We start from the raw sequence: 13,547 nt of genomic DNA, 5'->3' as shown, positions 1-13,547 counted from the left end.
CGCTGCAGGCCCTCATAGAGGAAGGGAAGTAGGTAATGTCCAGCAAACCTTTTTACTGCCTCGTTTGCAGTCGTGTTATTGTGAAAGATAAGTCTAGGGCGAGAGTTCAAGGTTGTTAAATCAGCTAGGTTGCTAATCATTGCTGCGCGTCTTAGAGCGCGGAAATGATGTTATTAATGACTTGTTGTGGATGTGAGATACTTTGGCCTATAAGTGATCTAGTAACTAAGTAGATTAATTCTATTAGCGAAGTAGATGGAAGGTCAATAACGCTTCTTGGATTTATTCTCCTAGTCCTTTAAAAGACGAAAGTGCCTGCGTTAGCAGAACAGATTTAGAAAAGATATTTAGAGGTACATGGAACAATCAATGTCGAGCCATTTTCGAGATTGAGAGTCTCTCGGTGAGTGGTTGTGGCTTAAAAGGCATTGACAGCCTCGTTCTGCATCGGCATCATGAAACTTGAAGAGGTCCACTCAAAGTCGCATTATGTAAACATCCTACAAAGCGGCATCACTCGTGCTCTGAAAGGGACTAAACTACACGCCATTTTAGTGCCGCCTTCTCCTAGGCTGGCCGTTGTCCCCCGCAACGACCATGTCAACAAAAGGATCTTGACCGGCTTGGCCATAGAATATCCTGCATACACGAAGCACACACATAGCATTTCCGAGTGAGAGTCATACTTGAAGCACGAGATCTAGACCCTGCATCAACATAAAACCATATCATAATCTCGAACCAGCAAGAATACGGATACATCGGCAATACTTTGACCACAATTACAGCCCGTGCCACCGACAAAAAATCCCAGGGACCACCCAACAAGCCCTGCCGAGCCCAGCAGACAGCTGCCAGGCCACGGCGATGGTACTACTAACATCATCGGCCGTCTCGGTGGTGATATCGAGCAGCGTAGTGTGCACATTCACGTTCCTGCTCTTCCTGTCCGGCTACGTGCTACAACAACAGACGGTCCGCTCACTGCAGGAAGCGATACGGCAGCCCGCGGAGAGAAAACCCGTGCCGACGCTACCTGCGAAGTTCCGGCATCAGGAGAACGAATCGGTCGAGGCGGTTGTCGGTGGTGGTGGCGAGTCGTTGGATGGATCCGGCGCGCCGCTCGTCGTGATTGAGGAGCCGCTGTCGCAGCGCTCAAGGCAAGGGCAGGGGATGCTGCAAGTCACGGTGCCGGTCGAGGTCGGTCGGCAGAGTCAGCAACAGCAACATCAGCAGCAGCAGCAATTGGGCGATGTATCGCCGGAGAGGAAGGATCGAGATGCTGTTCAGGGATCAGGAGATGATCCGTTATACGAGCGACTGGCGTATATGTTTGCATTGCTGCAGCCGTCCGATCTTTGCTCTGCACTGTTGTTCACACAAGAACATCGAAAGGCTTCGTCACTTGCTATACAGCCGTCGGTCGTGCTGCTGTATCCCTCGACTTGGGAAACAAGCTCGGATGAACAACACACTTCAGTCTTGAAATTGATGAGGGGGGTCCAGGAGCTGTACGACCTTGTATACCATCCCGTGCAGATGACTGAAGGGTTTGAGGTGAATGCTCAACTTCTTGGAGAGTTACAATGGACTCGATGGGATTATGATCGGGCACTGTACCTTCGATCGCCGGGACTGGCGATCAATATGGCCGCCTTAGACGAAGCGCTGGCGTCATCTGTTCTACGCAAATCCTGGGCGCCGTTGAGTGCGGCAGCTGGTAATAATCCAGATGTGCTACTTTACACCACCAAAGGGCTTCAGAGTCCTAGAAAAGAGTTGAGAAACTTGGTTGCTTCCGCTGCTGTCTCCGAGGCCTTTGAGGATCCAGCATATGCAGAATCGCGGGCTCACAAATCGGCCTACGTTCTTCTAGATGAGCCGCTGCTCCTTCACAATCAGGGTGAAGATGATTGGACGCGACGTATATTGAACCGCTTCAACCACGGGAGGCGAAGTGTATGTGCGGGTAGTGGAATCCTGGAAGATATGGAAGGCAATTGATCGACATGTACGTTTGTAAATAATAGGCATAGGCGGCGCTTGACGATAAAAACGACAACCCATATAGCAAGATGAATGAATGTCATAGGTTTTGAAGACGATCTGGATTCTAGGATTTTTTCTGGATTTTGTTGGGGTCTTGATAGTCCCACTTTACAGGGCCTCTCATTCTTTGACCCTCTGACTCAGTTCGTTGCTTTGACTGTGAGACACAGAAGTCGTGTGACAAGCTTGTCTTGGACGATCCATGTAACGTACTGCCATATACACGCCAATACCATTATCGCAATGACCTCCAGCCGACTTAGAAGGAATTTGCCACCTTCCTCTGCGGTGAAGTTGGCGCCTGTAGTGATTTCACATTCAGCAAGACCCTTCTCGTAGTCTGCCAGGGCATTGTACTTGCAAGCTTCGCATTCAGCAGCCATTTTCGTTCGCGAATAGTGCATGTAGGGGATGAGAAAGGAGCAGAATAGTACCAGGGACACAAGCTGAATGGTCGTATGGAGCATGTTGCGAGTGATGCGACCTGGCTTGGCTGCAAGTGTGTGCCAGGAACTTGCAGGCGCGGTGGTCTGTGTGTGGAGAGGTTTGACCGGCGGATGAGTGTTGATCATTCGCCGGTCATTGTAGTGTGAGAAGGGAGATATAGATCGATCTTCATTCTGCACTCTTCTCTCTCTATCCTCTTGCCGTTCTTCGTCCCCAACAGCAATACGTGAAATTGAGGTGCGGTGTTGTAAGCCATGGAGTGCCTGACAATCGTCGGGGGTGACTGAGGAGTGCATATTCGAGGAAGCTTGGATGGAGCCGGGTTGTATTTTCACTGTGATAAATATCTGCATTGGAATAGAGATAGGATGGGCGTCATGTTGATGATGGTGGATCAATGACCGCGGGTGATGGATGTGTTGACTTCCCCAGACCACTTGACATTATGGCTCCCACTACATTTTGGGTGAGCGGGTGAACAGGTAGGCACTTACCTCCATCCCCGTTGCTCCTTCCTCATCATTGAAAGCGAGGGAGCATGGCAGGCAGGAGCACATCTCGGTCTTTGCTTCCACAGTGATCAATCCAAAGACTCAGATCTTTAGCCAGGCTCAACAACCACAATCAAAATACCTGGGATTGATTGTGATTATTATTGTTGATCATCCCCATGCCCATGCGCACGTATTGGATTCCAAATATGTACTGGGGCAATCGCGGATAACATCAGATACGATATGGTTCTCACTTGGATGCCCCAGCATGGTTCTGGCCTGTTCAAGCTGTTGTGGAAAGACTGCATTCGGATTAATATCCGCATGAACCTCGGTCTCTTCCGACTCGACGACTTGAAATTGAAGTTTGTGATCATAAGTGAAACTCGTATCCGTATCCGTTCCGTCCGACGTTTAACTAGAGCGTTCCAAATACCTTAGCAGCGACTACGGCCGAATCCCGTGTCGGCTAGGCATGCTTGTTACCTCAGCATTTTTGATTGCAATTGTGACCACCAAATGCCCAATACAGTGAGGTGGCTTCGTATGGCACTCTTGGAAGTCTACCAAGGATTCCTAAGAAATTGGCAAAGGTGCTGACCAACGCGCGTAGACTTGACGTTTTCCAATTTGATTTGGTCTGGTCTGATGGTGGCTTTACAGCTGTTCAATGGGGTGTAGCCCGTAGCAGGTGCCAAAGGCATGCTTAGTCATTGAACCAGGAAGGACACCGAGAGGCTGCAAGCCACCCGGGGATCCAGGGATGGTGAGGGATGAATGACAGTTTGTTTCAACGGCCGAGGGGTCTTTCCGAGCCCCTTCACCTATGATGGTCTTTTCCTCTCTTCACTAACCCATGACGTTTGCATCCTTGGTCCTGCATCACCACTGCACATGCCTCGTTCCTAGCGGTAGTAGTGCCTTTGTCATGCCAGCCACAACTTCACTCACCACACGGTAAGGATAATTTGAGATAGCAATCAACTGACCTCTCACTTCAGAACATATATCTTGTGCTCTTCCTGTGCTTGTTCATGAAACCCTCCATTCTCATCAAACCCCGTGTTACCTGCTTGACCATCCACCGTTTACCCATCTCTCTCCATCACCATTATTACTCTCGAGTACCATCCTATCGCGTTCATCACCATCCTCGATCATTCGCAATGACCACCTCCAAGTCCGCAAAGTCCCTCATCCCCTCTGACCCCGCAAAGGTCATGGTCATTCGAGACATCACACCCACCATCACTACCCTGAGCGTTCCGTTTCTACGATTCGGTCACATCAAGGTTGGCGGTCGTGGAACATTGGTCAAACTCCAGACCGGCAATGTCGCAGTCTTCTCTCCCGTCGCATTGACCCCTGCGGTCAAGGACAAAGTGCGGGCCTTGGGAAATCTCAAGTACATCGTCGCACCCGACATCGAACACCATATCTTCCTCTCTACCTGGGCTGCAGAGTACCCCGATGCCGAAGTCATTGGAATGGAAGGTCTGCCAGAGAAAAGAGAAGGAGATGAAGCCACCAAAGGACTCAAATTCTCCCACGTCTTCTCCCAGAGTAACAAACTCGACCTCAAGATCTCTCCCGAATTCGACGCCGAGTTCTCTTCGGAGTACTTCCACTCCCACGCCAACAAAGAACTCGTCTTCCTCCACAAGCCCACCCGAACCTTGATCGAGGCCGATCTTCTCTTCAACCTCCCGGCCACCGAACAATTCTCCAAGACTGGCGTTGATGCCACTTCAGGCATCTTGACCAAGCTGTTTGGCGGTCTTATGAACACCCGCGGCGACATGGTCTGGCAAAAGCGCTTCTTGTGGTATGCAGCTGGCGGTAAAGACAGACAAGGCTTCACCGCCTCAGCCAACAGAATCAAGGCTTGGGATTACGACCGAGTCATCCCTTGTCACGGAGACGTGATCGAGACCGGCGGCAAGACCATCGTTGATAGAGCCACTGCCTGGTTCACCGAGGGCAAATGAATGCCTTTCGCTCGGATTTCCTTACCGTGTACCTAGATAGTCCACTTGTCTTGTCTGATACCCCACAACAAAAATGGAGCAGTCGAAGGAATGGCGTTGGGTTGGATCGGTTGGCCCTGGAGCGAGTTGTTGTGTGTATTCAATCCTCAAGTTCAGCATTTTCCATTGTTGCTAGACATACCTGCTTTCACTTCACAAAAAGTGCAATGAGCATGATAATAATACCTAATTCCCATCAGCTATGGTTTCATTTTCCTGGTATCAATTTAGACTACAAATTTGTGAGTTGTCGCGTTCTTGGTGGCAGTGGTTTTGCGGAATCTCTTTCACGCGGCGGCGTCCAGCGTTACCATCCTCTCAGCTGGTCATGGATCCCGCAGAGCACTGGTCGAGTCAATCCAGCAGACAAACCATCGCGCTTTTCTTTCCTTTGTAACCAAATATTGAAGCGGTGAAAGTCCTTCCACGTACTTTGCTGCCCACTCAGCCTTGCGCACACGTCATACGTCATGGCTGAAGCCCAGATGATTTCTCCACCAACCACCGAAGCGAGCACCCTCGCTTACAGCCAAGATTTACCACTCCACCATCATTCGTCACGAATTACGAACGACTTTCTTGACTTGCCAGTGTTGTCAAGGAATAATGACCCCCCATCCAGGTTAGTCACGACGAAGGGGAAAAAACTGGTCTACGTAAGTTGCTAGGTAGGTCAAGATCCAAATGAATGAGTGGTGCAATCTTCCGCTAGAGGGGGAGTGGGAAATTCCAGGATTTCCATCGCCAATGACGCCGTGCCATGTTTTAATCGGCCCCCCCTTAGCGACTGGGGCGTCGTAGGGCTCGGCGAACTTCAAGTTGACACACGCGTTGTTGGGTCACGCGGATTTGCTTGTCACACCCCGTTGGTGGCACGAATCAAACGGGCGCAGATCGCCTTGGGTCGACGGTGCCTCGTTGGCGCCAGAGCGATGAGTTCATTGTTGTCACTGGGGGTGGAAAAAAGAGGGTAGGTTTGTTGGCACGCTGGTGCTGTGAGTGGAAATGATGCCGGGAAAACGATACGAGGCTTGAAAATCGCATTTTCCTTGATTTGTTCCCTGGTCGAGATCGATCATTTAAGAACCTGACTTCAGAGCCTTTCAAAGAGATCAGTTTTCTTTCCCAAATCCATACGACTTGTTGGCATTTGTCTTGCCATTGCGCACCATCCTTCCGCCTCTACACATATCACACCAGTGAAGCGATACCTCCGTCAAGATGCCTGTCATCTCCCGAGTTGTGTCTATGATCCTTCGCGCTGGCGAGTTGGCCTTCGCAGGAGTGAGTGATATCCTATACTGTCGTTCTGAGATCCATTGAGCTAACCAGGTCGAATAGATTGTCGCGGGCGTGGTTGGCAAATACCTCCACGACTACCGCTCAGGCAGTGCACAACCACTGGCCCGCTTCATCTACATTGAGGTTCTCGCCGGAATCTCCCTCCTCCTCGGTCTTCTCTGGCTCCTACCATTTTCATCTGGTTTCGTCCATTGGCCTGTCGACGTCTTTATCTCGGTCGCTTGGTTCGCCGCATTTGGTATTCTTGTCCAGTGGCGCCACAATTCACAGGGTTCATGTGCAGGCGGTACTTTTCCTGGGAACAGATCTCCTTCAACGGAACTTGCGGTAGATGGAGAGCAACTGAAGCTTTCTCGTTCTTGTCAGCTATCTTCTGGCTGGTCAGTGCCTTGGTAGGCATTTGGTTTATTCGCCGTGAGAGGCGCAAGGCTGCTCCTGTCGCTGGAACGTAAGCATGAACTACGAATACCTTGGTCGTGTTTCAGCCGCTGACTCCAATTAGCTACACCCGCCGTCGCTGGTTCGGCCATCGTCGCTCAGCTGTTTAAGTTGCAACTACGTAAACGACAACAACGGTAGGATACAATGGTAGAAGGTGTGCTGGAATATTGGAGATACCCCATGTCGTGATTTTTATGCTGGTCCTGGCAGGAGTCTTTTGGGTGGATGAGATATCTAAATTTGACGAAGCTCGACGGGAACGATGTGATGATGTACTCATAATAAGACGAGATAGCAATGAACTTATATTATACCCCATATGCTCTATGTTGATATGATATTATCTTCACCCACCTTGACTATTGAGCCTTGCATATCGAAAGGAGGCAGAAATTGTTAAAGCGGCAAGTGGAGGCGAGTGCCAAGACTGACAAGTGCAGCCTCGCGGAGGTTGCGACTGCCCAGTTGGCCGACTCCAAAAAGCTGGGAAATTTCGTGAAAGGAAAGCTGCATCACCATCTCTCCGTATCTTGACACCATCTTGTCTGTTCATCTTGCACTTCTTACCTGTGCTATTCTACACCTTTAATTCTTCTCGCACACGATTAATACTCTCTATTATCCTTTTGCTGGAAACACCCCTGATCCCTTCACCTCACTAATCTCTTCATCACCAATCCATCTGTCCGCCATGGTTCAGACATCCACAGTTATCACGATATCTGTCGGGACGGTGATCACCGGCGCCCTTGGTAATTTCTCCTCTGGAATGCGTCGCATCCAACAAGTTCTCGACTAATTTGTCGATAGCATATGCTGTATACTTTGACTACAAACGAAGAAATGACCCTGAATTCCGAAAAGCCCTAAAACGAGAGTCGCGCCGTCAAGCCAAAATAGCCAAGGAAGAAGCAGAGATTCAAGGAAAGCAGCAAAGGGAAGAAATCAAGGCAGCTGTTCAAGAAGCCATCGAAGAAGGATTTCCCACCGACGTCGAGGAGAGAGAAGCATTCTTTATGCAACAAATAGCTCAGGGTGAAGCCCTAGCAGGTGACGGTAATGGAATCACACCTTTCACTCTTCCTCCGAGCATGGCACTGACAGTATTTAGGATCGGACCCAGTCGCTGCTGCTCTGTGTTTCTACAAGGGCCTCAAGGTCTACCCCGAACCCTCCTCGTTGATCGGCATCTACGATAGTACCGTACCTAAAGAAATCCTCGAGATCCTCGCATTGATGGTTGCTCAAGATAAGAGCTTAAAGGTGGGTTCATTTGGAGCTGGACGGGACGGATCACCTTCGGACGGACCTGGTGTCGAGTAGGATCCTACGTGGAGATTGATCAGAATTGTACCAACAAGACTTTCCAACGAAAGATAATTCTGCTTGGGCCTGCAGACTGGTGTGGGCACATTATTCAGGGAGAGCCCGGATGAATCTCGCCTCTTTGTACGACTGCTGTATATCATCCACTGCGTAGAGGCGCAGTTCCTTTCCGAGCGATAGGGCATGGTTATGAAAAGACGTATGCCTGGACATTCTTCAGTGATCTCTCGTTTGATCAGCTTACTACAAATGAAAAACTCTCAAATCTTCTACTTGGTCGATCATTTCAAATGAGTGGGAATCTATTGCTCAAAGGTTGAGTTCTGCTCCATCCACGATACGGACTCATCACGCCAAAGGTACGGTTCAAGGATGGGAATGATCTCTTCATCCTATCGCACGAGTTGTAGCTTACCCGATTTCTGATCAACATGACCTTTGCAGCAGAGCTAGAGGGTTAGATTCACCATTTCAACCAGTGGATACAGCCAGCTGGCAACCATCAAGAGTGAACCATCTAGCTCGTTGGCTTCACTTGATACACTGCCCACCAAGTCGCGGAGCCGCTCGGTCACACAAGTAATGTGTCCCTCAAGATCTGATTCAATCTGCCATCTGACAGTGCCGCGATCCTTTTTCTCGGCTCCGCATCGTCGTCACTCGATCTCAAACATATAACTTGATTGATTCCCCAAATATCCCACGTGTTATCAACCAAATCATCCAAGAGACATCGACCCGGTCCGGTTTCAGAGCCGGTCATGGCTCATGTCATTGAAAGTCGTGATACGTAACTGGACGCCAATATCCGGTCACGACTCGAGCACTGCGGATAGCTCCGACCAAGGTTTATCCTCCGTCTCAACCTTACCATTGGAGGAGATGGCTTCCACTTTATATCCTCGACTTGCCCTTCACGGTTTGCTCTCATGTCTGTCGAAAGGCGCACCGTGGATTTCTTGGTAAGTTGGGCTAACTGGCATGATGCGGAACGGTGAGATTTTCTGAGTTCCCGTAACTGCAGCACTGTCGCAGTAGTCTTCTTCAATAAATAGATGGTTCGAATGTGATAGTGCTCAAGCATCATATCCTAAATTTAAAGGGCACTGGGGAAGTACTAGTGGAAAGGGTAATTCACGAATACAGCAATATGGCGTCCTCCTCAAGGCCACATCCCCTTGATCCGTTAACACCACAGGAAATCGCAACAGTATGTATCCGACCGAGAACTTGCTGGGAGTGATACCTAACATCGTCAACAGACTGCAGACCACGTCCGGTCCGCATTCGCAGGGCAAGATGCATACTTCCGAGTCATCACTTTGTCCGAGCCTGCAAAGACCGAGATGACTTTGTTTCTGGACGCAGAGCACGGTGACGGAGGACAGGTGTTGCCATATCCAGCGCGATTGGCGATGGTCCAGACCTTTCTGGGGCCCCGTAACAGTGAGAATTTCTACCAGCTCAAAGTCAATGTCGAGTCTGGGGAGATTGTTCACAAGGAGCGACTGACTGGCTGCCATCCTCATGTCGACGCGAATGATATGCAAAAGACGGAACGTGCCTGTCTGGATGATCCACAAGTTCAAGAGGCTATCAAGAATTTGAGATTGCCTGAAGGTGCGATCATCAAGATTGAGCCTTGGACTTATGCTACTGATGGGATGAATGATATGAAGCAGAAGATCACTATGGTATGTCTACACTGTCGACTTTCGTTCTTTCATCTGCCGCGCGGTGACCTTCATATCTAATTGACGGGAATGAATAGTGTTATTTCTATATGCAACTCATCACGCACCCAGACGCGAATCACTACGCTTACCCCTTGGACCTTGTGGTAGAAATGTCCGGAGATGCTCAGGTACTCAAGATCTACTACCTTCCACAAGGCACTTCGAACGAGATCAGCACCATGGCCACACCATACAACACGAAGAAAATCCTTGATTCGAGTATTGAATACCACCCGGATCTGGTTCCAAACCACCGCACGACCACCAAGCCATATCACGTCTCTCAACCCGAAGGTCCATCTTTCCAGGTCAAGGGCAACCTCATAACTTGGGAGAAATGGAGATTTCGGGCCGGCTTCAACTATCGCGAAGGTCTCACTCTGCATGATGTAAGATATGATGGCCGGAGTCTCTTCTATCGACTGTCACTTTCCGAAATGTTCGTCCCCTACGGTGATGGCCGTATGCCATACAATCGAAAGGCAGCGTTTGACCTAGGCAATGACGGAGCGGGTGTCAATTCCAACAACTTGCAACTCGGGTGTGATTGTCTCGGTCATATCAAATACTTTGATGGCTGGCATACTACCAGCGACGGCACACCGATCCAGATCCCAAATGCGGTGTGTTGCCACGAGGTCGACGACGGGATTCTGTGGAAGCACACCAACTTCCGAACTGGCAATGCTGTTGTGACACGTTCACGGGTTCTGGTCCTCCAGACCATCATAACTGTAAGCAACTATGAATACATATTCGCGTTCCATTTCGGACAAGATGCATCCCTGCACTACGAAGTCCGCGCCACGGGTATCGTCTCAACAGTCCCAATAAATATCGGCGACAATGTCCCCTTCGGCACAACTATCGCCCCAGGCCTAATGGCACCCTACCATCAACACATCTTCTCCCTCCGCATCGACCCGGCCATTGCCGGATACAAGAATTCTCTCCTGGTAGAAGAATCCCATCCAATGCCACTCCAAGACCCCAAAGTCCACAACCCCTTCGGCATCGGGTACACGACGACCTCACACATCGTGTCGGACGAATCCGGCCTGGACCTCGACCACACGGTCAACCGAACGTTCAAAATCATCAACGAATCCGTCATCAACCCGATCACCAACGGACCGGTCGGGTTCAAGCTCGCACCCTTCTACAGCCAAATGCTGCTGGCGCACCCGTCGTCGTACCACGCCAAACGCTCCGAATTCGCGGCCCACGCCGTCTGGGTGACGCGGTATCACGACGACGAGCTGTTCGCGGCCGGCGCACACACCATGCAGTCGCTGGGCGGACAGGGCATTGCGTCGTGGATCCAGAACCGCAAGGATCAAGAAGGCGGCCACCACTCCAGCGTCCGCGACCAAGATATCGTCGTCTGGCATTCCTTCGGCTCCACCCATAATCCCCGCGTCGAGGATTGGCCCGTCATGCCGTGTGAAAAGATGACCGTTGGGCTCAAGCCCGTCAATTTCTTTACCGCCAATCCGGCCATGGATGTCGCCGTGTCGACGCAGGAGCGGAATCGGAGTGTTTTGGTTGATGGGGCTGGTGGACCGGCTTTGACGAATGGCCATTGTGCGAGATGATGTGTTCTCCGTTCAGGAATGTTTATCGGGCCGCCGTTGATGATTTGATTCTTCTTTTTTGATTCCTAGTTGTTTATTTATTGTATCTGGCTGGTTTCGACTACGTGCCTACGGATCTGCATCGCTTTTCGCGTTCGATTCCCAGCTAGCATAGATATATATATATATATATATATCCAGTACAGACAACAATAGAACCCCATATTTAACTGACACGAGGAGGAGGAACGCTATAATAACAAGCCTAAACCAAAAACACAAGCATAATAGTAGCTCTCATCCCTCATAAGTATCTAGTTCGGTATATATATCACCAATACGGATTCCCACCACCGATAAGCGAGCTCCCACTCTGCGTCCGCAGCAAGATCCTTGAAAAATCCAACGCCCCCAAACCCCACAACGCAAGCACCGTCCCCAACGACGACAAAACCGCGACAAGAACGAGCAGCACGCCGTTCCGCTTCCTGACCTGCGCACCGACATCGCCGAGCCACAGGCGCTCGCCAAAATCCTTTCTCGCAACCCGCAGCCCCGGCAGGCCGTCCAGCGACCGCCGGTTCCAGTTCGCGCGGTACTCGTGCATCGTCGCGTTCTCGATCTGCTTGCCCGCCCAGTGGCCCAGCGTCTGCCGGTCTTCGAGGTAGGGGAGTTGTTTGGAGGCGTCTTTCGGGTCGGGCTTCAGCGACAGGTAGGGGACTGCAAAGCCGCATGATGTTTGGGCCTGTGTTGCAGAGTGTGAGTGAGTAGGTGAGATGTGGATTTGTGTAATTGGTCGAGAGAGGGATGGGAAGAGACATCGAAGATAAGTAGATGAGTGGTCAACCTCGTTCATCTCCTCATCTCCCTCCTTCTCACACACATGATCTTCAACTCCCATAGAAAAGAAAAGAACAAAAGGGACCCTACCTTATAAACATCCAACACGACGACGGCCCTCGCGCCCGTGACCTTCTTCCCACCCATACGCTCCAACCAGCCATCAAACCCAACATCATTCCACGCCACGACGCGGCCCGTGCAGAAAAACCGCATGATGCGGGGACTGGTGTCGAACGAGCAGAACATGACGGTGCAGCGGCCGTTCTCCTGGATGTGCGAGATGGTCTCGATGCCGGAGCCCGTAGCGTCGACGTACGCGCACAGGTTCGGCGTCAGGATGCTGAATGATGACGAGGGCAGACCCTTGGGTGACAGGTTGATGTGTTTGCCATGCAGGGGCGCCGACGCTACGAAGAATACTTGTTGCTTCATCGCCCATTCTGCTAGGTCTGGTGAGATTTCGGGGAAGAATTTCACCATTGTTAACTGATGTGATGGTTGGGAGTGAGAGTGGCGGTGCTAGGAGGGGATGGAACTACAGCAGATGAAGGAGGTGAGATGGTGTAGGGGAGGATCAGGGTCCTGTGTTTCTATATCCTACATGGAGGTGAAGCGGAGAGGAGAGAGTATCGTTGGTCAAGGCACCAACTTTATGTGAGTGGTGCGCCGTGTGCGTGCGTGTTCGGTTAATTGAACTTGGCCGAGATACGGAGTACAGCGTAATGAAGGTAGATAGTAGATATGATCCTCACTGAAAGGTTCAACTTAGAGAAAGGGCCAGTGGTGCTACGCCAGTCATAGAGTTGTAGACGTAGTAGGGACAATACAGAAAACAGCAGTCAACATGAGACTTAAACTGTGGATCATGTCCTCTGCCCAGCGAGAAAGATACCTAGTAGGTATAGAGCAGTAAGAGTGGGAAGGATGGGTGCGTAGGGTACGAGATGCCGAGCGTAGTTCTCCTTGGAAGTAGATAGTTTCGAAAATAATAAAACTTACCAAACGCGGGCTCGAACTCGATTTCTCACTCACCGAACAAAAGATTTGATGATACTAAAAAGGATACAATCAAATCTCATATCAACTATATAAAATATCCAAAAAAAAGTCGACCATTAGACAAGTGCAACCCTTCGCGTATCTTGCCACGGTGTAGTCTCACGCCGCCAACTCCGGGTGGAAAAGTCTCTGCAGAATTGCTTCCCTCAAGGGTCATTTCCATTGCTTAGCGTTCCGTAGCGATCGTGGTTTACACACACGAGTACGAAGAACGACCCGAAATTCCGAGTGAGGCACGCATGTACAAGT

At 50.4% G+C, this 13,547-nt stretch overlaps 7 protein-coding genes across 7 annotated transcripts; 5 read left to right on the top strand and 2 right to left on the bottom strand.

The window, feature by feature from the left end:
- Positions 1-867: 867 nt before the first annotated feature.
- LTR84_005484 (uncharacterized protein) lies at positions 868-2,004 on the top strand (the record flags this gene model as incomplete). Its single annotated transcript, XM_064849053.1, has 1 exon — positions 868-2,004. One exon carries the CDS (start codon positions 868-870, stop codon positions 2,002-2,004), a length of 1,137 nt encoding a protein of 378 aa, XP_064704267.1.
- A 185-nt stretch (positions 2,005-2,189) lies between these two features.
- LTR84_005483 (uncharacterized protein) lies at positions 2,190-2,792 on the bottom strand (the record flags this gene model as incomplete). The annotated part of the gene is made up of 1 exon (XM_064849052.1): positions 2,190-2,792. One exon carries the CDS (start codon positions 2,790-2,792, stop codon positions 2,190-2,192), a length of 603 nt encoding a protein of 200 aa, XP_064704266.1.
- A 1,364-nt stretch (positions 2,793-4,156) lies between these two features.
- On the top strand, positions 4,157-4,978 carry LTR84_005482 (uncharacterized protein; the record flags this gene model as incomplete). The annotated part of the gene is made up of 1 exon (XM_064849051.1): positions 4,157-4,978. The coding sequence occupies one exon, from the start codon at positions 4,157-4,159 to the stop codon at positions 4,976-4,978; it is 822 nt and encodes a 273-aa protein (XP_064704265.1).
- A 1,260-nt stretch (positions 4,979-6,238) lies between these two features.
- On the top strand, positions 6,239-6,867 carry LTR84_005481 (uncharacterized protein; the record flags this gene model as incomplete). Its single annotated transcript, XM_064849050.1, has 4 exons — positions 6,239-6,301; positions 6,359-6,565; positions 6,625-6,767; positions 6,822-6,867. The coding sequence occupies 4 exons, from the start codon at positions 6,239-6,241 to the stop codon at positions 6,865-6,867; spliced, it is 459 nt and encodes a 152-aa protein (XP_064704264.1).
- A 584-nt stretch (positions 6,868-7,451) lies between these two features.
- Positions 7,452-8,083, top strand: LTR84_005480 (uncharacterized protein; the record flags this gene model as incomplete). Its single annotated transcript, XM_064849049.1, has 3 exons — positions 7,452-7,512; positions 7,571-7,816; positions 7,872-8,083. The coding sequence occupies 3 exons, from the start codon at positions 7,452-7,454 to the stop codon at positions 8,081-8,083; spliced, it is 519 nt and encodes a 172-aa protein (XP_064704263.1).
- Positions 8,084-9,236: 1,153 nt separating this feature from the next.
- Positions 9,237-11,417, top strand: LTR84_005479 (uncharacterized protein; the record flags this gene model as incomplete). The annotated part of the gene is made up of 3 exons (XM_064849048.1): positions 9,237-9,296; positions 9,349-9,780; positions 9,858-11,417. The coding sequence occupies 3 exons, from the start codon at positions 9,237-9,239 to the stop codon at positions 11,415-11,417; spliced, it is 2,052 nt and encodes a 683-aa protein (XP_064704262.1).
- A 310-nt stretch (positions 11,418-11,727) lies between these two features.
- On the bottom strand, positions 11,728-12,719 carry LTR84_005478 (uncharacterized protein; the record flags this gene model as incomplete). The annotated part of the gene is made up of 2 exons (XM_064849047.1): positions 11,728-12,141; positions 12,327-12,719. The coding sequence occupies 2 exons, from the start codon at positions 12,717-12,719 to the stop codon at positions 11,728-11,730; spliced, it is 807 nt and encodes a 268-aa protein (XP_064704261.1).
- Between the last annotated feature and the right edge of the window lie 828 nt (positions 12,720-13,547).

This window comes from Exophiala bonariae (genome assembly GCF_035927105.1).
Source record: "Exophiala bonariae strain CCFEE 5792 chromosome Unknown scaffold_20, whole genome shotgun sequence".
Taxonomy (NCBI): Eukaryota; Fungi; Ascomycota; class Eurotiomycetes; order Chaetothyriales; family Herpotrichiellaceae; genus Exophiala; species Exophiala bonariae.
The sequence above is the reverse complement of the archived record's forward strand: the minus strand, read 5'-3'. Positions and strand labels throughout refer to the sequence as shown.